This window comes from Cyberlindnera jadinii (assembly GCF_001661405.1).
Source record: "Cyberlindnera jadinii NRRL Y-1542 unplaced genomic scaffold CYBJAscaffold_29, whole genome shotgun sequence".
NCBI classification, from domain to species: Eukaryota; Fungi; Ascomycota; class Saccharomycetes; order Phaffomycetales; family Wickerhamomycetaceae; genus Williopsis; species Williopsis jadinii.
This window is the reverse complement of record NW_017963680.1, coordinates 23,792-45,870: the sequence shown is the minus strand read 5'-3', so window position 1 is coordinate 45,870 and position 22,079 is coordinate 23,792. Positions and strand designations below refer to the sequence as shown.

The 22,079-nt window shown below is 40.5% G+C and overlaps 9 protein-coding genes across 9 annotated transcripts; 5 read left to right on the top strand and 4 right to left on the bottom strand.

The window, feature by feature from the left end:
- Positions 1–192: 192 nt before the first annotated feature.
- Positions 193–1,287, top strand: CYBJADRAFT_170046 (uncharacterized protein). The gene has a single exon (XM_020216044.1). The coding sequence runs from the start codon at positions 202–204 to the stop codon at positions 1,216–1,218; it is 1,017 nt and encodes a 338-aa protein (XP_020067718.1). The 5' UTR covers positions 193–201; the 3' UTR covers positions 1,219–1,287.
- RLP24 (ATPase-activating ribosome biosynthesis protein) lies at positions 1,277–1,888 on the bottom strand (the record flags this gene model as incomplete). Its single annotated transcript, XM_020216745.1, has 1 exon — positions 1,277–1,888. The coding sequence occupies one exon, from the start codon at positions 1,886–1,888 to the stop codon at positions 1,277–1,279; it is 612 nt and encodes a 203-aa protein (XP_020067717.1).
- Positions 1,889–2,181: 293 nt separating this feature from the next.
- PAM18 (Pam18p) lies at positions 2,182–2,852 on the top strand. Its single transcript, XM_020216043.1, has one exon. The coding sequence runs from the start codon at positions 2,270–2,272 to the stop codon at positions 2,744–2,746; it is 477 nt and encodes a 158-aa protein (XP_020067716.1). The 5' UTR covers positions 2,182–2,269; the 3' UTR covers positions 2,747–2,852.
- On the bottom strand, positions 2,733–4,071 carry RBG2 (Rbg2p). The gene is made up of 2 exons (XM_020213220.1): positions 3,964–4,071; positions 2,733–3,904 (listed from the first exon to the last, which is right to left on the bottom strand). Exons 1-2 carry the CDS (start codon positions 3,981–3,983, stop codon positions 2,821–2,823), a joined length of 1,104 nt encoding a protein of 367 aa, XP_020067715.1. The 5' UTR covers positions 3,984–4,071; the 3' UTR covers positions 2,733–2,820.
- Positions 4,072–8,467: 4,396 nt separating this feature from the next.
- On the top strand, positions 8,468–9,288 carry CYBJADRAFT_187378 (uncharacterized protein; the record flags this gene model as incomplete). The annotated part of the gene is made up of 1 exon (XM_020217259.1): positions 8,468–9,288. One exon carries the CDS (start codon positions 8,468–8,470, stop codon positions 9,125–9,127), a length of 660 nt encoding a protein of 219 aa, XP_020067714.1. The 3' UTR covers positions 9,128–9,288.
- Positions 9,289–9,753: 465 nt separating this feature from the next.
- Positions 9,754–10,758, top strand: THI4 (thiamine thiazole synthase; the record flags this gene model as incomplete). The annotated part of the gene is made up of 1 exon (XM_020213219.1): positions 9,754–10,758. One exon carries the CDS (start codon positions 9,754–9,756, stop codon positions 10,747–10,749), a length of 996 nt encoding a protein of 331 aa, XP_020067713.1. The 3' UTR covers positions 10,750–10,758.
- A 1,411-nt stretch (positions 10,759–12,169) lies between these two features.
- On the top strand, positions 12,170–15,038 carry CYBJADRAFT_58572 (uncharacterized protein). Its single transcript, XM_020217797.1, has one exon. It carries the CDS (start codon positions 12,395–12,397, stop codon positions 14,840–14,842), a length of 2,448 nt encoding a protein of 815 aa, XP_020067712.1. The 5' UTR covers positions 12,170–12,394; the 3' UTR covers positions 14,843–15,038.
- Positions 15,039–17,891: 2,853 nt separating this feature from the next.
- On the bottom strand, positions 17,892–19,664 carry CYBJADRAFT_58563 (fungal specific transcription factor domain-containing protein). Its single transcript, XM_020217796.1, has one exon. The coding sequence runs from the start codon at positions 19,387–19,389 to the stop codon at positions 18,172–18,174; it is 1,218 nt and encodes a 405-aa protein (XP_020067711.1). The 5' UTR covers positions 19,390–19,664; the 3' UTR covers positions 17,892–18,171.
- Positions 19,665–20,270: 606 nt separating this feature from the next.
- On the bottom strand, positions 20,271–21,994 carry CYBJADRAFT_170042 (hydantoinase/dihydropyrimidinase family protein). Its single transcript, XM_020216042.1, has one exon. It carries the CDS (start codon positions 21,926–21,928, stop codon positions 20,444–20,446), a length of 1,485 nt encoding a protein of 494 aa, XP_020067710.1. The 5' UTR covers positions 21,929–21,994; the 3' UTR covers positions 20,271–20,443.
- Between the last annotated feature and the right edge of the window lie 85 nt (positions 21,995–22,079).

Below are 22,079 nucleotides of genomic sequence, written 5' to 3'. Positions count from 1 at the left end.
ATTCCCAAGATTCTAACCTTCACTATGTGGTTTTCTCTTGAGTGCTCTTTTAAGCTGTCGGTATTGATAACCAAATTTGACATGCTTTTTGGGTGGATTTTAATGTTGATGTTAAGTGCTTGTTTACATTTTGTGTGTCTGTTTTTTGGGGATCTCTGAGCGAAGGTTTGTTTATATTCCAGAGCCGCGGTGGTGTAATCAATGGGCATTCAAAGGGCAATGTTGAGACGGGCTATTCGAGGAGTAGCGACGTTTGCCGAGGGAGATGTTGTGATGATTCGATCTGTTGTTCGAAGCGATAGATGTTGGCTTTCAGAGCCTTTGAGGGAGGGTGGTAAAGTCAACATCAACCAAGGAACAATATCCCATGACGATATTGTCGGGATGAAATCCAGAAGCCTTGTTAAATCCAGCCAGGACAACTCCTACATAGTGACTGAGGCATCCACTGAAGACTATATAACGCTATCAAGGAGAGCTGCTACGCCTATCTACCCACTTGATGCTAATGCTATTGTTTCATTGGCAGATTTACACGTTGATTTCCCAGAGTTGACATCTGCTGGTGGGTTGAAAGAACCACCGCTACAGTTCTTTGAGGCAGGCACAGGACACGGATCTCTGACCCTTGCTATTGTGTCAAGGTTACACCCTGCTAACTGTTTCTACAAAAGCCACGGTGTCAGAGGTGCTGTCTTACACTCGATTGATCGTAACGAAGCACATTCAAATGTTGGTAAGAGAACCATACGCCAATTTAGAAGGGGAATGTACATTGATGACGTTGAGTTCCACCTTGCAGAGTCCCCAAGTGAATGGTTATCCCGTGCTGATCACTGGAAGTCATTAGATCCATCAGAAGAGTTCCTAAGTGGTGCATTCCTAGACCTTCCGGATCTCTCAGGCGCCATGGGACCTCTTTCAAAATATTTGAAACAAGATGCTCCTCTTGTCGTGTTCTGTCCTTCTATAACTCAAATACTGGATGTGCTCACCACCATTAGAGAAGAAGATATCAAATTAACGCATATCAGAACTGTTCAGCTGATGCCTGGGATGGGTGGTGGATTGCAAGACTGGGATACTAGGCACACCAGGGTCAAGGTCACAGGAGAGGAGAGCATCATCTGTAGGCCAAGGGTTGGCTCTCGTCTAGTGGGTGGTGGATTCGTTGCAGTTTTCAAGAAACTTCCTAGAGATGCAATCCTGAAATCATAGTTAAAAATTTTAGACTAAATGATAATGTACATACAAAATGGATTAGAAAAGGATGAAATCATAATACAGTACGCTTTGTGGAACGCTTCTTGTTCTTCAACAACACCTTTTGTCTAACTTGTTCCTGTTCGCTTTCACTTTCGCTTTCAACTTCACTCTCCATGTCGATATCACTCTCCTCTTCTTCTTCCTCGTCAACGCCTTGTTCTCTTGCAGCTCTGGCTTCTTCCTTGGCCAGTTTCTTTGCAAGTTCCACTTCTCTCATTCTCAACAGCTCTGGGTTAGACTCCACAAGCTTCTTGTCCAATGCTAATTGTCTCTCCTTGTTGCCCTTCATTCTATTCTTGTAGAAGGCTCTCTCACGTCTCTGTCTAATCTCCTCCACCCTAGCCATGGCCTTAAGCGTCGTGGCCACCAAGTCTCTATTGTATCTAACCGGCACGTTTCTTCTAGCGGCAAACGTCAACGTCGAATCAACAGCTAACTCCTTACCAGCAGCCTTTCTGAACGCTTTGGTCCATTTCAACTTTCTTGGATTACGACGCTGCTTGAAGGCCTTGTGACACTTAGAACGACAGAATCTAAACTCTTTGGCATCGTTACGAACAAACATGATACCGTGGCCTGGATACACAGGCGACGAGCAGAAATGACATTGGTAGATTCTCATCTCAAAAGGGTGTTTCTTAACTGATTTGAATGGACAATGTTGAAGGAAATGAGATGAGATGAGGACATAAATTTTTTCTGCCTATTTTTTTTTTCTTTTCAGTTTTTCGGTTTCCTATTTGAGTAATTTCCTGTTTGGCTTATTTTAGTCACAATTGATTATGTAATAGAGCATGTGTTCATAACCACTCTTTAAGAGGAATATTTCCTACTAGAGTATTTATACATGAGTTTTTTCTCTCGGCTTTTTTTCTCTATGGCTCTGCTTCCATCGACACTTTTCCAAATTGTTCTCTTCCTTTCTACAACGTTTACAGGTTCTTCTTCCCCCGGAAAGCTTCAAGAGAGAGAGAGATACAACCCATACTGGCAAGATAGAGAAATGGCGCAAACGATCGACATCCCAACGCTTCCTGTTCCTGGGGAGAAGTCACAGCCTCAACAGCTCATCCTTGGAGCACCAGCATCGGGGCATGAGTCTCAACATCAGACTCCTCCACAAGGCACTGCGGACTACTACTTCGACCAGGCTGTCACAAGCATCGGTAACCACCCGATTCTTGCCGGTATCGGAGGGTTTATGTGTGCGTACTTCATCGCTGGTGCGTTCAAATCGAACCAGCCAGGTATAAACGGTAAGGCCTTCTCTAAAGGTGGCTTTGGTGGAAAGATGACTAGAAAGGAGGCACTACAGATACTGAACCTCAGAGAATCGACATTAACGCAGAAGAAGTTGAAAGACACTCATAGAAGAATCATGTTGGCGAACCACCCGGATAAAGGTGGCTCTCCATACGTTGCCACTAAGATTAACGAAGCTAAGGACTTCTTGGTAAAAGCTGGTAACATTAAAAAGTGATTTTGGTATAGTATTACACATGGAAACCACACTTGTACATATGACTCAAATGTGTAGTGTTATTAGAAAATTATTCACTTTGTCACAATTGAAACGACGTCTTCATCGTGAACCATATGGTTCAATCCGCACTTTTGAGGGTTGTGCTTTGTAGAAGAACCCCAGACCAGTGCGTACTTGAAACTGTTCTTGAAATCCTTATGGATACCGTTACAAACGTCCTCTATGGAACTGTTATTTCTAACAACCATTGGATCCTCAAAGTTGACAGCAACGCCTCTTCTCTTGGTGTACAGCTTCAACAAATCTAACTTGTACCAAATCTCATCCACAACGTCGTCGACCCCAAAGTCCATCTCACAACTCATGACGACAGTATTTGGCTCCCTGGCGATTCTATCCACTTCTTCTAACGACACGGCATCGATCTTGTTATATACGTAGAGACATTTGATGTAACTTCTATGCGAATCGTTGATGATATCGATAAAGTCCTCCACAGTGACGTTTTCATCCCTCACAAGCACATCTGCGTTGTGGATCTTATAGTCCCTCAGTATACCTGAAACAATCTTCTCGTTCAAATACTTTGGAGGTGAGGTGTAACTGAATTTCACACCTCCTGTGGTCTTCTGTTTGAAATAGATGTTTGGCTTTTCCTTGTTTAGTCTAATACCAACACTCTCCAATTCCCTTTCCAGGATTTGTCTTTGGTTAGCACCTTTCGTCGCATCGAGCACCATCAATACCAAGTCGGCAGTCTTTGCCGTAGCAATGACTTGACGACCACGACCTTTACCTTCACTGGCACCATCGATGATACCAGGCAAATCCACAATTTGGATACGGGCATTCTGATACTCCAAGAACCCAGGAACAGATGTCAACGTCGTAAATGCATAGCTGGCAACCTCCGACTTGGTGTTGGTAATCTTTGACAGGAATGAGGATTTACCCACAGACGGGAACCCAATCAGTACAACACGGGCATCACCACTTTTACTAACCTCAAATCCTTGACCTGGCGAGGAAGAAGAACCAGGTGGAGGCTCGAGCAGCTGCTGTCTGTAACGAGCAAGCTTACCCTTCAAGAGACCGATATGGTACTCCGTGGCTTTGTTCTTCTGAGTTCTTGCAAGCTCCTCTTTGATCTGCTGGCTGTTGGTATTAATGTTAGTAAGGTCCAGAGCATCTCTGATCTAAACTTCCACACATACATCTTCTCAACAATACCCATCGTATATTGTACTCTACAATGTTCTTTCTAGCTCGTCACAGCTGCCTCCTGACCCAACTAGGCTTGGTTTAACAGGAAGAGAAGAGTGTGATACCCAAAGGCCTGTTTACAAGTTCATGTCTTCCAGTAGAAATTTGCGGTTGGAAGACACTAAGGTCTTTGGATTATGTAATGAATTATGTAATCATGGTACCATGACGAATGTATTTTATGGAAGACTTGAAATAACTACGATTAGAGGCCTGTATTGGCGGTTTAGGTGGTCAAAGTGTGTTATGGAGTGTCGAATTGTATCATTGGGCGTGTCTGAGGAATCAATCAGGTTGTTCTAAGCTGAATTTTATGGGTGCATAGCTTTCAACAAGTTGATCTGTAGTGCTTCGGTATGGTGAACGCGATTTGGACCTTCCCTAATTCTCCGGTAAATCTCGAATCACCGCTACCTTCGAGATCAACTTGAGCTGCGCTGCCTGTCGGGTATTGACTTCAATGCCTGGTTCTTCGTTGATTGAATGATTTTGAAACTAACGGAATCAACGATTAAAAGAGTCTTCTAAAACTGAAGCGTAAGATTTCGTATATGTAGTCACAAGCGTGCGTGTGGTGTGGATATGTTAGAATCATACTAATCCGAGTACTGTTAGTATGGAAAAGACTTGTCTCGTCCTTGATTTATTAAAAGAGGACATCTCAAAGGTCAGAAAACACTCATGCACAGACTGGTGATAAAAGTGATACTTCCTGTAGATCTTTTCTTTATACGTACTGAAATTGAAGAATGCTCTGCTGTTATGCTTATGCGCAGCAAGGCAAACTCTTTAACCTCTGGAACTAAAGAAGTATGATCTTCTGAATTTGTTGGTGCTGTTGGTTCAATATTGGTAAATTCAACAACAGTTTCCTCTCTTGTTAATCTCATCTCTGTAATTTCCTGTTGAGCAATTTTCTAGCGGTATATAACAGCTGTGCATAACGATTGTTTTGAGATGGAAATTCACCAATCTTGGTAATGTAATCTTCAAATTTATTATACTCTTCAGCGTTTTGAAGAATACCTCTAAGCAATTCAAGATAACGATTTGTAGCGAAATCCGAATCTAGTGTATAAATTTCTGCAAACTTCGTTTAGCTATTTTGCTAAGCTATCATACCATCAACTCTATGGAATAAATATCCGTTGATGCTCATTGACTAAGCTCTACCTTTCGAATCACCAGTACTGATTGTTCGAGAATATTTGGAAGTGATTGGATCCGATAAGATATCCTTCATGTACTGTGGAGACTCTTTGAATATCTCAGCGAGTAAAACATTGGCCTTGTTGCAACAAAAAGATGATAATTCAGTATCGATAAGGAGAGCATGACAATAATGGAAACACTTTTCAAGGGCATCAGGATTATAAACTGAGTTCTGTGGTCTCCGCGGTCTCCGCTGTTGTTGTTGTTGTTGTTCATAAACTGGATCATCATTCTCATTTAAACTGTTGGTGTTATCTTCAATGATGTATTCAAAGTTGGGATCATAATCAAAGGCACCATCAAGTCCGATTTCTTCTAAAGCTCTTTCTGCTATCTGCTTCTTATTCTATCATCCATAGTTCCATTATCAAGTTCAGGTTCAGGACGTCGTTAGAAGGTTCCATGAAGAGTCCTTAGTTTTTTCCTGGGATATCCTTCAAGGTTTCTGCTTTTATTTTTCAATCTTTTGTTTCTGACCATTCTTCTGTTATCTTTCTAACTTTATGTATTTGTGTATGAGGCTGTCTTGGTTTTGTGTCATTTTGCGTTTGATAAGAATTCAAAATGTAAACGATACCTACAGAATTAGGAAACATCCTTACATTTTTACGATTGCTTAGGCAGCGAAGAACCAGAAAGATATAAGGCAGCACTTTCTGATATATTTTAAAAGAACCATTGGTCCAATCAAGCTCAAAGTTAATGTTTATGATGATATAGATATGTTCTTTTGTTTCCGTCATTAGTTTTCCCAATTTTTGTTTTGTTGCTGAGACATAAGTTAATTTATGTATTTTTCTTGATTATATCTCAGAAAGCATTGAAGGTAACATAATCATAATTTGTATATCTCTCAATTAAGGTAAGAGCTACATTGTGGTATACTCTGGGGAAATTGAAAGAGGGTTTGCTATTTTTATAAGTATCATTCTAATAAAACTAAACTAATACATCCTGAGTTAAGCAACGTAGCCACACAAAGGTTCTTGGTGGTAAAAACATACATTGTGACGTCAATATATCTGAAAGATTATAAGCTGAATCCCGTAGAGCAAAACCGCGACGTCAACGGCGTGCGCAACACCATAATCAAGTGTCTTGTTGCAACTCTGTAGACCCACACGCCGGAATGCGTTCATGCTACTCTAAAGAAATATACCTTTTTGCTGTCCTCCTCGACTTTAAAGGGGTACAAAATGGCACATTTTCATGAACGGTTGGTTACAATGCTCATGTTGCCAATACGGAGGTATTATCCCTATGCTCATAACCATTCATGTACATCATAACACATCCGTGCACCCACGTAAAAATAATCCCCAGTTGGTCAGCTGAGAATTATAGTGGTGGCCGACAAATATTCAACAAAATATCAATAGGAGGTCACATACGGAGTTGCATATGACAGGATTAGCCAAGTTTACTTAAAGAGGAAAGTCTGAAAATTATTTCTCGTAAAGCCAATGGGTTAAGCATTCGTATACGACAATATTCCACAATGGATCTCGGTAGCCCCAGCTCCAGCAACGCAGTTAACGTAGTACAACACACCAGCAAAGTTCATTATTTGACTCTATTATGGATGATTTTCCACGATTGTATGCTAAGAAGCTCGTAACAAATTGGTTGATAATTTAAACAACGGAACTTCTTTTGCAATTTTCACCTATCACTCTGGTGTAACCTTTGTAGGAGTGAAATATTTTCATCCCAGCTGAGAATACACGTGTATATCTAACATCATCTTTGCATATGTAGGAGTATTTGGTGTGCGTGTACCAGCCATCGAAGATCTCTATTGCATCCTTCACATATCAAACTGTTAAAATCTTATCGTGACACTTGTTAAAGTTTTGAGTCTCAAAAATCATAGCCACTTCGATACTCTTTTGGTTCGGAGGTTAATATTCATAAAGGAGGTATTTGTAATTATTTTACAGCACCAAGAAAGTCCATCAATGTGCTAAGCGTATAACAGGTCTTGCGTACCTTGAAGATCAGTTGCAATCCGACTGACCCAATGCCACAGTTCTTAATGCTTACAGCTCCAGTGAGTTTTGGAGTACAGAAACGATTGATTTATTTTAGTTGTCTGTATCATGAGCTTATGAGTAAGGTGTGAAGAGCCCTGATCAATGACTTCATTGGTATGACAATGATACAGAGCCCAAGACTATTTACTCAGGTACTGATGGTCAAAAGTTTGTATTCATATACAACCTTTTCATAGCTAGAATGTAAACTATAATTACTCATATTCGTACATGTGTTTGAGCTACATGAAACCCGGCAAAATAAGCATATGGTAGTCTTGTCTTGGAAAATATCATGGAAGCATGTTGAGCGTGATGGTTATCGTTTAAAGGGGTGCATATGGAAAAGGTGTTGGATACCTCCCTAAAATAAACTATATTTTCAGTTGATACAATATCCTCAAAATGATGTATACATACACAGAAAGTGTTGATAATTTTGAGCTTCATCGGAAAGACATGTGGTCTGGGTTACTTCACACCAGGCACATACTCAAGCGTATAACCATTCATGCGTCCTTCCATATATTATTTGAAGTTAGTCTATAAGCATTATATGTATATGGGTGTTTGTACACTCCGTTATGCCTTTCATGATGAACTGTAACTAACATGACCAGTTAATTCTTCAAAGTCGATATATTAATTAACTGCTACGTCATCGGTACACAAAAGGCAACCAAAATAAGTCTAGAATGAATTAATAAATGAAAGATGCCGGTGTCAGCTTCAAAGTCAATCTTTGGAGATGATCGCTATCATTTGAACCTACTCAGTTCAGTCTTTGAGACCCTTAAATATAAGTCCTTTAGGTAAAAAAACACAACAACAAGATGTCCATTATGCGTCATGATTGCTATGTCTTGCAGTGTCCCAAGTTGATAAAAATTAAAGAAATCACAACATGACCCATTGGTAAATCTTTACTAGAACATAACTAGGAAATAGTTCAATTGGTTAATAGCCGTCTGAAAGTCTCTCTCAAACAATGCAAGTCTGTTATTCAACATTTTGTAGAAATGGTAAATGAAAAGTAATGTAAAAAAACCTTCAATATTGACAACCCCCACAGACATTTGAGTAGATCATCGTTCCATATGCATGTTGCCCCCAAATTCGATCACTCAACAGCTCGGCGTTGAAATTTGTCGAGTAGTTAATCCACCTGGGTCTACTTTCGACCAAGAACAACCGAGAAACCAGTAAAGAAATGACTACAGATGGAATTGAAACTATCGTGAATCGTCTCAGAGAAGTTTCTAAGAACAATTTCCCTCATATACCACCCAATATTTTGAAAGAAGGTATACCCGTTGATAAAGTTACACAATTTGAGCGTGAAAGGTCAATACATCTCCCAGAAGATGTGAGGCAGTTTCTTCAATTGCTTAATGGAGAAGGTGTACACGACGATGGCACTCAAAGCGGATTCCTCATGGGTCTCTCATTGTTATCATTGGCCGATATTGAAAGAGAAATGAACATTTGGCAAGAGGTTATGGATGACAACCCAGTTTTCGCTGAATGGCACTCAGTGAGTTACCCACCAGATTGTATTCAGGAGGTGTACTGTGATCCCAAGCATTGGATAGGACTTGCAGTGGATGGCTGTGGCAATTCTATAGGAATTGATCTCAAACCTGGCCCAAAAGGCAGAGTTGGACAAGTCATTGTCTTTGGAAGGGATTACGATGACAAATGCGTGATTGCGAACAACTGGACACAGTTCTTAGATGAATGCGTATCATTTATCGAAAGGGGCGAGTCGTTCAAAGTTGATGGTAATTTCTATGAACTTGATGATTCAGGGACATACATCGATGAAGTTTATGAAAAGTGCATGACCGATGTTAGAAAAAGTATTCCTTAGATCATTGAACTTGTTGTTAATTGACCTCATTAATTTGTAAAGATGTCGTTGGAAGATGAGTTCCAGGTATCGGATATAGAGGGCTATATCGGTGATAAAAGAGGTTGCGACTATGGAAGATATATCAGACATGCGTAACTCTGAAATAAATGCTTAACAACACATTCAGACATTGGATACCTAAAACTAAACTTGTGGTAGTCTGTCTAGGTAGTCCATGATTTCGTTTCGAAATGCATATTCGCTAAGCTGGAAGGTTGTTTCTCAAAGTTCGGCTTACCGTTCACGCACCGACAAACGCATAATACACCGTATCTGCATATACCTCCACAAGATTATGGCCTCCAATAATCAGATGTAACTATCCAACACAATACAAATGCAGCTAAGTAGAACCTTGGTAACCTTGTGATCAAAGTGTTAGCCATGTGGTGGGATTGATCAGGGGGAAAGGCGGAGGGATTTTGTCCATAGCCTACATAAGCGTATAATACACATCGAGGAACGGTTGAAAGTACTTAATAGAATGGCTTCGTCGAAGAATATATAAACGGGCTATAATCCACCAATTAAGCGTCCTTGTATATTGTAAACTCTCATTATTCAACACTTTCAATTACTGAAAAATGGCTCCGCCAACACTTGTTCAAACACAACAATCTTCTGTCTTGCATCTTGATAACAAGCCAATCAACCTTGATGTCCAAGATGCCAACGCTCCAGCCAGCTTCGCTGACTGGGACAGCTTCAAGTTCACTCCAATTAGAGAGTCTACAGTTTCTAGAGCTATGACTTCTAGATACTTTGCTGATATGGACAAGTTCGCCGAGTCTGATGTTGTCATTGTGGGTGCCGGCAGTGCTGGTCTCTCTGCCGCTTACGTTTTGGCAAAAAACAGACCAGACTTCAAGATTGCTATTATTGAGGCCAGTGTTTCCCCAGGTGGTGGCTGTTGGTTGGGAGGTCAATTGTTCTCTGCCATGGTTTTGAGAAAACCAGCTAACTTGTTCTTGGACGAGATTGACGTTCCATATGAGGATGAAGGTGACTACGTTGTTGTCAAGCACGCAGCTTTGTTCATGTCCACCTTAATGTCCAAGGTTTTGCAATTTCCTAATGTTAAACTTTTCAACGCTACTGCTGTTGAAGATTTGATCACCCGTCGTGATGATGCTACTGGTGAGTTGAGAATTGCCGGTGTTGTCACCAACTGGACTTTGGTTGCTCTTAACCACGATACACAATCCTGCATGGATCCAAACACCATCAACTGTAACGTTGTCCTTTCAACCACTGGTCATGATGGTCCATTCGGTGCCTTCTGTGCTAAGAGATTGCAATCTCTGAGACCAAAGGGTACCCAAAACTCCTTCGAGTTGGGAGGTATGAGAGGTTTGGACATGAACAAGGCTGAGGATGCCATTGTCAAAGGTACAAGAGAGGTTGCCCCAGGTTTGGTCATTGCTGGTATGGAACTTGCAGAAGTTGATGGTTCCAACAGAATGGGCCCAACTTTCGGTGCCATGGCTCTTTCTGGTGTTAAGGCTGCTGAATCCGTCTTGAACACTTATGACTTGCGTAAGCAACAAAACGAGCAATGCTACGGTGGTGCAAATGCTTAAACAATGCGGCTTGGATAGTGTTGATAAAATTTATGATTGGTTTTTCTTGAAGTATGTGAAATAATGTAGGTTCGGAATTCATGTAAAGGGCTCAATGGTGTGGCCATGATAGTTTGGGCAACAATCGTCGCGTTTAGATCGGTTAAACAAAAAGCGCCTTGATTAAAATTCACCAGCTAAAAAGATCGATTACTGCTGTTAAATTGCTCTTATTTTGCGGTAGGATTGACTTAAAGAATAAGTATACCTTCACACAGCTGTTAATATACATGTAATTATTCCTCACTCCATTCCCATGAAAGAAAGGGAAAGAAACCGCTCATAAAATCACCCAACTGGAGACATATCTGCAAGTCTTACATAGTCTAAAAAAGCTTAAAAACGTATGGAAGACTCAAACATTTTCCTGAATCGCAGTAGAGACTAACATGTGTATGGGGCTGAATAATTCCAGGGGAAGTGCTACCGTGAACTAGTTGTTCTAGACTCTTAGGCAGAGCTGTAACTTGGCCAATTCCACACACACACACACACACACACACAAAAAGATCACCACTTTATTATAAACATTGACAATTACTTCTCAACCTCTTTCGATAGTTCCAAAGGAGAATTTGGTAAGCCTTTGGTTACTTGGTCGCTTTTTTTGACGATTAAATACATATATAGGGTATCATTATTGATGTTATTCTCCGTCATGGAGATGGCTTGATAGATTTATCGCTCAGCGCGTACACAGAGCTGAAGTCAGTACCCTTGAGACTTACACACATGACCTTGCACCTCTAGATGTATGGCATACCAAGATAATTTTCAAGTTTACTTGTACTCACATGTACTGGATGTGATGACTTGTGTACAAATTAAAAGGGGTTGGACAATTCGGCTACGCCAAAGACGAATTTGTAATTCTTCCCATGTATCGACGCTTGGTCCCAGTAATATAGTTTCGCTTTATCTTTTTCTTATTTTCCTTTTTGACTTGACACTTTGTAGGACTCCAATTGATCCACTGATTCTTGCTATTGAATCAGTGAATTCTTGATTGAGACCCTGTGCCCGAGTGGTGTGTCTTTTTTTGGGAGATCTAGTGACCCAGTCCCTTTCTCCTATTTATCTGGCAAGAGAAAATTAATTTCAAACGTGTTTCCACTTGTTAGGGTTATACACCGTGGATCTTTGCCAGCCAGAAATATAAGGACGATCACAGACCATATTTTCGACAGAGTTAGAGACCTGATGACTCTTGAGTAATACAGGTAGATCTTAGATTATTTGGACAAATATGGGATAGATTCTGTACCCTTGCACTCTGCACGGCCATGCGTACTGGTTCGCATCAAGAGCAAATCTTGCACATGTGGGTATACGTATGTGTTATTTCCTTTACGAAAGTAGTTTGAAGTACACGATAGCTGGAGCTCAACTCAGCTTAAATAATATCCCTGGAAATTGAGTCATCAAATCGCCATAAAGTTTCCTGTGCACCAATATTCCAACTATGAACTTCTTCAAAGAAAGTATTGTACATTTCCTTGGTCTACTTAAGAAGCCCAAATATCCTGTTTTGAGAAATTTTGGACTGGATTCACTTCATTCTTCAAAGCTTCATATCCAACACTCGCTTTATTAACAAACTTTCACGATGAGGTTCGAAGGGTTGATTCTAGCATTATTCTTTTGGGTAAACTATGCCTCTACTGATATTGCAGACTGGTTTAAACCATCCACGATTGACTTAAAGACAGTTTCTACTGATCTGTATGCTGACACCACCATTTCTCAGCTCTGTAAGTATGCATCAAATGTTGCAACTCTCAGAGAAAAGGAATACTCGTACTTGTACACGGTTGATGGTGAAACTGTCACGTCAGAAATCTTGTTTGTGCCTGTCAAATACAGAAAGTTCTCTATTTCTTGGTACTTCAAGTTTACTGAAAGTCCACATGCTACAGGATTCAAGGTTGCAGCTAACGGAGATGACATTGAGAATGTCTCTGGTGTTGTCAACTTAAAAAATGGTGAAGCTATCATCACTTACGATGTCATTTTCCCATTGCTTTCTTTCGTTGACTCCGTTATTGATTATTGTGTAAATGAGTTTGTGTCTTGGACGTGGGAAGTCTTCAACCCAGCTACTGGCGGTGATGAAATTCTAACTTTTTACACTGGCAATCTTGGGGCCACCAAAGAGCAACTCTTAAAACAATTCACATGCTCCATTGTTAACTTCCTAGACTGCCCAATCTATTCTGCTGGTCTACGTTATGACTGTCAAGGACTTGCAAACTTCCAAACCTGCTCCCAAGTTGCGACGCTGACTGGACCACCGTCTTCGTCTTCTGAGATAATATCTTCAGAATCTTCGGTAGCTTCGAGTGAAGAAGACTCATCAACAGAACAATCCTCCACAACGCTATCTGAAGATGTGTCAGAGTCGTCTACTTCAGTGACGGAGACTTCAAGTGAAGGTTCAAGTGACTCCTCAAGCGACTCCTCAATTGACTCTTCTAGCGACTCCTCAAGTGAAGCTTCGACCCAATCTTCAGATGACACATCCACTGTTCCATCCAGTGAAGTCTTGAGTACCTCCTCTTCTGCTGATGTTTCCTCAACAGTATCATCCACAACAACAAGCACTGCCACTGACGCATACATCACCGGTTACTATGTTGACGGGCAACCTCATTGGGATCTTCATATACCAGGGTCAATAGGACCATGGACCTCCATTGAAATTACTGGAACTAATGGTGATTCTGACTATAGATTTGTATCTGGAGAGTTCTTAGTTGATGGGAAAGATGCTGGAGGGTCTGTTACCCTCACAGATGCATCTTATGATGCACTCTATGAAGAACCTATTGATGAGACTTCCGAGCTTATTTTCTCTTTATCAGCACAGGCCACTGGTCCAGCACCATATATATATGATGCACATATTACTATCACCACCCCTGATGAAAGAAGAGTTCGTATTTTGAAGAGAGCTGTGATTGATTATGACTTTTCTAATACTTTGGTCTCAGATGCTTCATACACGACAGATTCTGATATCTCATCAGATACACTCTCCGACTCAGTCACATCAACTTCTGAAGAGTCTTCAACTTTGAGCACTTCAGTTAGTTCTGATTCTTCTAGTGTATTGTCCTTGGAATCATCTTTGACATCAGAGGATGTGACTTCATCTGGGGATTCATCAGTATCTGGCGAGTCTACAGCCTCTGATGATGATCTGTCCTCTTCTTCCTCTGTGACCGATGGTGCTTCCATTACTAGTGCTGTTGCTTCTACTAGCGATGACACTACTACCACTGACATCGCATCCACTTCTAGTAGCGATTCTTCCGCTTTTAGTGAAAGCCTATCAACTGGTGGATCTTCTGATGATACTATTACAGATACATCAAAGACTGCAACAGGTGAATATGGTGATGATGATACCGCCACTTTTACTCGAGATGAAGGTCTAACAGTGTTCACAGATGCGTTTGGAAATATAGTTACTGGCTCTATAATAACTGTTACAACAACGAATTCAGTTGGATCTACTGTTACTTTAACTACAACATATTGCCCAGCCACAGAATCTCAAGTTTACACTGGTGTTTTGACTACAGTAATCGAAGGAGAAGTTCTCGAAACGCCATTGGTTACTTCATATGACTATATCACTATTTATGACGCTGGTGGCGAGGTTGAAACGATAATCACAAGCTATGTTACTAAAAGAATCACTGTTGACAACCCAACTACTTCAGTAGATGCGGTTGGCACATTTGTTACAGCTTCTGCAGAAGTTTCAAGTCCAAAAGCCGAAACAGAAACTGAGATAGCTTCAATTTCAGATCTTATAGGAACCGGTACTCCAGTACCACAACCAACACCTGCTGCTGATTCAGAAGAGACAAGCACTATTTCCACAACAGTGATTGTTCCAGCGATTACAATTCCTACGTATTCTGAATTAACTTCAGTCCCAACTCCAACAGCTGCTGTTGTTTCCTCATTTGAAGGTGCTGCATCAAAGATTCAAGTGCAAGGTTTCTTCTTAGCTATACTATCTGTTATTGTGGCTGTACTATTCTGAGAAGTTGACACCAGGTTTTATTACTTTTTCGTTTGTCCTGGTTCAATTTAACCAGGACCTCTTCAATTCTCTCCACTATCTACTCAATGAGTTTTGGAGTTTTTTCTTCGAACTTGAAATATTGATAGACAGGCTAAGTTCTGCCTAGTATTGATATTTCACAGAACCTTCCAAAGTTGTTCTGTTTTGATTCGTCTGCGTGTACAGATTGATTTCACTTCTGTAATTCTTTATTCTCTTTTATTGATTGATTATTCTTGTCTATTTAGTAGTTTTCGTTAAAAGTTATAAGACGTTGCAATGGAAAAATATACTTGCCAATATGAAGCTCGCCGTTTTCTCACAAGCCATGCGTTATAGTACAGCTTACAAGATTTGAACACGGTATGGGTTGCCTATTAATCTAGAATGATTTCTTTCCATAAACTTCTAGTCTCCGACCTTCTACTGCTCATCCCCGTACGTTACCGGTATCTACAAGTTAGAAACGATGGCCTGTCAAAATACTTAAGCTTCTTCACAATGATTTTGGTCAAGGTTTCCTATTTAAACATGGACTCGCATATGCGGGATATAACAGTCAACAGAATGTATTGCAGCTTGTAAAATGGCTAAGTTTCCAATTGGATAACCTCATATTGTTTTGTAGCAACTCCTCAACATTCTAGTTGCTTAGACACTCAAAGAAATTTTACTAAAAGTGGAAACAGAGCTAGGCAAATAAATAAGCTTTTTTTAATAACAGGCATTAGATATGAAGATTTAAAACAGCCTGCTGATCTTCAAAACACTTTCTTAATAATCTATGGGAGCATCTTCTCCATGAACTTACATACTCGGATTGAAGCTGCCTGTCCGCTTCAATGTTGGACTTCAGAAGCATCGTCATTATTCAGTTCTCTCGTTCAAGCAACCAAACAATTGTTACGTGTCGGGTGTTTATGTTACTACAGATAATACCATGAGATCTCTAAGAAGACCTGGATTATTGGCTTTTAGATTGAGAATAAAGAGAATGTTGATGTGCGGACTTCAACGTTGGCAGTGTGGTCCGTTTTACAAATCCTTGAATGTTGTTTGAAGAACTCTGTAATTCCGTAACCCCTAATCAAATGACTAGTCAATTATTTGATCTCCTCAATGAAGAACTACATTCTATTTCAAGACCCAAAGTGAATTGTATCATATCCTTGTATAAAGCTTTCGAAATAGAATAGTTATCCCTCATCGAGTTTTTCCATATGCACAGATCAAAACGCATGCCTAATTTTATATTTTGTCCGAACTTCGAAGTGGCTCTTTCCTGATTCCAACATTTGTCAACAAGAATCATATTCGATGGGAGATCTAACAAATCAAAAAGGGGAAGCACCGATAATTCATTTTCTGAAGAGTCTACAGTACATGAAGAGGCTTGGAGACCTCCAACATCCAACAAAGGAAAGTGTGGGGGGGGGGGGTCTCAAGGTAAAAATTTAGTAAGCTGATAATCTTTTCTGTCAATGAGCAGAGAATTTCATATTTGATTTTCTAATACCATGATAATGATTGACATTATAGCTGATAATACAAAATTGTTGAAGCTTTGTATTGAAGGAGATCAAAATGCATCCCTGATTGCAGATGATGAAAAGATGAAAGAGCATGTGCTTACTTTGAAACAGTTTCTACCTCACGAAAATTCCTTGGTGGGAGAGTTCCTCACCTGATGAAATCTAACCGACTCATTCTTATTATATGATTAAAATTAACCAATATTGGATGAGATGATTCCATTTTAAATTCTGTCCAATAGATGCTAGCCTGGGGTAGCTGCTATGGGTAATCCTTCCGGTGCTGTCATATGGGCAATAACCAATGGTGTTGTTTTCAGTATTTCGTTTTTTACAATTGTTGCAGCATCACTCTCAGATCATATTGGTACAAGAATAATCTTAGATGTTGGGAATGGGTTGGCAGAGATTGATCCAAGCCACTGATCTCACAGCTATCGGATTGTAATCATAGACAGGTAGTGACAACCATTGTTTTAGTTCTAACTGGTATCTAGTCCCAATAATATCCTCCATGGTCCCAATTGGAACCCGAAATGTTGGTAGTAATCGATCATGGAGTGTTTCTTCGATTCTTCAAGGGCTTTTCCCAGTATTACAGTGAATTTTAATTTAACCCTTCCCCCAATATGCTGGTTTCCCCGTTTCCAATGGATCCACTGAAGATGCCAGGAAGATTCTCTTGAAATAACACGGTGGTGATAACTATGAAATCATAACAATTTGTGTTCAATTGAGGATTGACGGTTTACCATCACGGCATTTCCATTATGATCAATAAAGTATTTGTTTTAGATTCTATTTGAAGAAGAATCGTTTTTATTACGTCGGTTGCCTTAATGCCTGTTACACATATAATCTCGACCATTTTATCTGCAATCAACCAGCAAAGAAACTTTCAAGACAAGTATCTTGGCAAGGTCGGATATACAAGGATAAGCTCAACAGCTAGAATACAAAGATAGACTTTGTGGTATTTCCATTTAATGACACCCATAGCAACAGGATTGACGAACCCATCATAGATTTGTATAATTTCCTGTACAATTAAAGAAATATTAATTCCCTTCACCCAAGTAGGGATAGGAAATATCTTTGTCAAATACAAGAATGGAAGTCCATTGAGACAAAAAAGACCAAGTGATATAAAATGGCACATTTTCATGAACGGTTCGAAAGACCGTGGAAAAATTACCCACCGTGTTGTTGACACCATCCGATAAGCTTCTGTTTGTTTGCTCTTGTTATCCAAAGCACCCACATCCTAGAAGTGTCCACGATTCATTATTATAGTGGAAATTGGAAAACTATAGAAGATGAATTTAGCGCATCAGTTTATTTCGAAATTGAATTCCGAATGTGTTGATATGAATATTTCTACTAAGATGTCTACTTATACCGTTCACAATCTCACAATCTGACGATCTTTGTAACAGGATCTGTTGAGATGTGGATCACATTTTTTTCCCGGTAAACGGGGTAACACTCCACCACAAGCTGGAGGAGGTTGTGGATGTTTCGTAAGATTTGGAGAAAATCCCCAAAACTCTCTAATTAGAGCCGAAGCGTCCGAACTCACACAGCTTAAAGCCTGAATCCAAGGCAGAGACGGAAATTAAATCATTATGAGAAGATTGTTTCGAGAATTTAAGTAGTTTGCTTATAATGGTGCAGAGTAGATTTGTATCTTTTGTAGTGCATGGTGTTTTGGTAAGTAGGGATATTTTATAAATTACTACAAGCGACATATCTTTTAAGAGAATTCAAGTCCATTAATTAAACATAGCCAGTCGAGTCCCACGATTGTAAGTTGGTAGTCAAATTCTTCCACACCTCTGGTGAAACCTCTTTCGAAAAAGGCCTTATGAAATCTAGAAACTCATCATCAGTCTCCTCTTGAGTCGTGAAAATGTTCGAGATTTCATTGAGGAGAATTGTATTCGGACTAATAGCGTCAGAGTGTTGATATAGTTTAGCTTCAGTTTCTGCTTCGTCCCTAAATTTCTCAAATAACGAATCTAACTCTCGCAATCGTATCTCATTCTCAATAGCAGTGAAATTACCGGCTTCGCTCATCAAGCGGTTCAGGTCACGTCCTCCTGGTATTAGATTCTTATCAGTTGATGACATGTAGAGAACCAGTAAAGAGGAGAAGAGATATCTTACATCCCAGAAGCCAAATTTTGAAAACATCCCAACCTCCTTGAGATGGAACAGAATGTTTATGTTCGCACAAGCTGCCCCCACACATCTCTTGATTGCTTGTGTTATCTCAGTACTATTGTCATTGGTATCCTGTTGTCCAATGAAGACTGACAAAACCAATGGACGGATTGTTATTATGACAATCTGATTCAGTCGAAGGTATAAATTAGCAACAGTTCTGTCATTGTGCACAATGATTGAGCTCTTCAATCTTGGTGGAAGATTCTTTTGGAAACTACCTAGTTTCCTCAAGGCACTCAGTAAGTCATCAATGGTTTTCTTAACAGTAGGCCTATAGATCGTTTTCATGATATCTCCTGTGATAACTGCAAGCTGAACGTTGGCTCTTAATATTTCGGAATTGAATCCATCGTTTAAAGTGATCAGTTCACTTGTGTCAACAGTAATATCGGCCATCTCAACGTGTACCGGTTGGCCCAATTTTGCAGTCCAAACGGTGTCCATACAGAAGCATGTCCACCAGAGTCGTCTCCTCTGTTCTTGTTCCTCCAACGGTAACGATTTCATCCTTCTATGAAGTCCCATGGCCAACGACATTCTAACAGCACATCCATAGTGTGTAAATGCCGTTATAGACCTGTTCAAGCCTTGCTGATAAAACCCAACAAGCAGTAGGGTCTGGATTTTTTGAATTGTTGGTTCCTCTGATTGTGTATCCATCAGCCTCGTCGAAGTGTTAAAATACGATATCCCAGGCACTTCAGATCTAGCGTGTGTTTCATCCAGATATTGTTGACCGATCGCCAACAATATAAAGAAATATGCCATCCAAGCAGAATCAGGTCTGGCACCGTCTTCCTTATATAATGCTTCTATCTCTTCAATGATTGTGGGGAAAACAAATAATACTCTTGTCCTAGAAATTTTATCACTTTTTCCACTAGAAAAAGTGAATATTGCTTCTCAGGGATATTCAATTGCTCTGTAATCTGGCTGTTATCTTGATCTCTATAGAAATGTCTCAGTGTGTTACCGGCAAAGATGATGTCGTCATCTCCATCCACGTCCAGAAAAGAGTACAGCGAGCTATCCGTCGTTGTTGAAGTTTGGAAGACATTATCTTGTAGTACGAGACCTCTAGTATGAGACGATGATTCTTGAGGCTTGTTCATAAGAGATTCCAACTCTGCTATTCTCCTTTGAAGCATCAAAATGTCAGACTCTTGAACAGTGACAACGCGATCCTTCACGGGATACTCACACTCCTTTCGCGAGGATATGCAGTTTTGACAACATGGCTTGCCTGTTAACTGTTAGTGTCTGCCCAGCTAATGTGGGATATAGTGACGTTGTATTACTCACCACCTGAACACTTTATCTTCTGCGCTCGACACCGTTTACAGGCCAGGTGTGACCGCCTAGAACTCTTTACAGACAGATACCGTACTTGAGACATGTGTTGTGATCCCTCAATGGAGGGAACCTGGAGCCGTTTAAAAGTGTAATTATCCTCCCTTTCCCATTGTTTTGTATTGGAAAGAGTTGTAGATCTATCAAAAGACCTCAGTGAATCATATGCAAAGTTCGCTTATAGTTTTGATAGGGACACTATATAGCGAGATTCTAACCAATCAGAGTCGTTTACTCATTTTATATAGATAAGTTGCCTCATTCAAACAACAGATGAGGTACAATTGCAGTACTTTGTAGCAGAGTTGCAGTGACTACAGCGTGGAACTTGCCTGCAGTTTAAAATGGGTTTATCTGTCTTTATGTTCGGAGTTTGAGGTTCCAATTCTCCGGTTCTATAGCTATCTAAAGGTACTTTTGAATCCAAATAGTTATGAGTAGCTTATACCGATAGCTCAGATATCGTATGCTGCTATGCCAGTATCGGGTTTATTTCCTTCATTGGGCCTGCCAAAGTGGAAGGTCCTCTTTTCAAGTAGTTTCCATCACCAAGCTTGTTCACGACACCACCGTTGTCCCTATCCCAAGCGACTTGGCCCCTCAGTATTGTATACCGTGGCCAGTTGGTGAATTTCATACCTTCAAATGGCGAATAGTCGATGTCATGATGTAACATTTCGTTATCCAGGATAAACTCTTTCATCTCACCTTTTGGGTACCAAATGGTGAAATCAGCATCGTAGCCAATTCCAATGGTTCCCTTTCTATCTGAAAGGCCGTAGATCTTTGCAGGGTTGGTTGAGCAGAGTTCAACAAACTTTTGTGGTGTGATTCTTCCGGTTTCAACACCGTAGCAAAAGAGCAAAGGTAAACGTGTTTCAATTCCTGGTAGACCATTAGGTATTTGCTTGTAATGGGGCAATCCATCAACCAATCCCAATTTCTTACCCTTTGGGTTATCGTACTGTGAAGGAGCATGGTCAGAGGAGAAGACGGTGACGGTGCCGTTCTGGATACTTCTCCAAACACCGTCCAATTCAGACTGGCTTTGTCTCAGTGGTGGAGAACAGACGTATTTGGCGCCTTCAAACGGATCTTCCCCATGACCCTTGTGATGGCAACAGCCTTGCTTCAAGTAATCGCTTGTTAAAAACAGATATTGAGGACAAGTTTCTGCGTAAATCGGAACCAAGTTTCTTTGAGCACTCTCAACATGAGATAGTGCAGTCTCCGAAGACATATGAACAATCAAGATTGGCACGTCGATAACTTTTGCCAACGAAATGACTCTATAAGATGCCTCATCTTCTGCTTCAAGTGGTCTGGAAACCGAATGGTAATAAGTACCCGTCATCTTTTTCTCTTGTAGTTTCCCATTGATGAAGTCAATGACATCAGAGTTTTCAGCGTGGATCATAGTTGTCATCTCCAGCTTTCTAGTCTCAAGGAGCAGTTCTAACAGTTGAGAGTCATTCAACTTATATCTGGGATAAGTTGTGTAAACTTTGATGGAAGTGATACCCTCTTTGGCGATCATTTGAGAGAGCTGTTGTAGAGACTCCGTTGTTGGATCGGAAACGATGAGGTGGAACCCATAATCACAGTAGGACCCAACACTGGCTCTCTTATGGTAGTCATCAACAACTTTTTGGAAGTCGTATTCGCCCTTTGGCTGGATTGCAAACGGCAAGATGGTGGTATTACCACCAGCAACCGCACTTCTGGAACCACTTTCAAAGTTATCACCAGTTGGGGCGTTATCCTGATCCAAGTGGACATGGGAGTCAATACCACCCGGAGTGATAAGCGCACCTTGAGCATCGATGACCTTTTTACCCTGTAGTATCTCAGTGGTCATGGTTTGTATAACACCGTTCTTAACACCGATGTAAACAGACGGTGGAAGCACATCAGATGCTGTAATGATATGACCGTTGTGGATGACGAGATCAAACATGGTCCTATCGAGGTTAGTAAAGATTAGGCTCTTGACATCTTTTGCGCTTATTATGGGTATCAAAGGAGGTATATATGGACGATGCGTAGAGACGGATGAGTTGTTATCAACTACGTCGGAGTTTTTCAACAAGATCTCCGATAAGCCACAA

Coding starts and splice junctions, on each gene's coding strand:
- CYBJADRAFT_58572 (XM_020217797.1), top strand. CDS start 12,395: ATGAGGTTCGAAGGGTTGATTCTAGCATTATTCTTTTGGGTAAACTAT.
- RBG2 (XM_020213220.1), bottom strand. CDS start 3,983: ATGGGTATTGTTGAGAAGAT. Junction 3,905..3,963: donor ATGGGTATTGTTGAGAAGAT/GTATGTGTGGAA, acceptor TAATACCAACAG/CCAGCAGATCAAAGAGGAGC.
- CYBJADRAFT_170046 (XM_020216044.1), top strand. CDS start 202: ATGGGCATTCAAAGGGCAATGTTGAGACGGGCTATTCGAGGAGTAGCG.
- PAM18 (XM_020216043.1), top strand. CDS start 2,270: ATGGCGCAAACGATCGACATCCCAACGCTTCCTGTTCCTGGGGAGAAG.
- CYBJADRAFT_170042 (XM_020216042.1), bottom strand. CDS start 21,928: ATGTTTGATCTCGTCATCCACAACGGTCATATCATTACAGCATCTGAT.
- CYBJADRAFT_58563 (XM_020217796.1), bottom strand. CDS start 19,389: ATGGCATATTTCTTTATATTGTTGGCGATCGGTCAACAATATCTGGAT.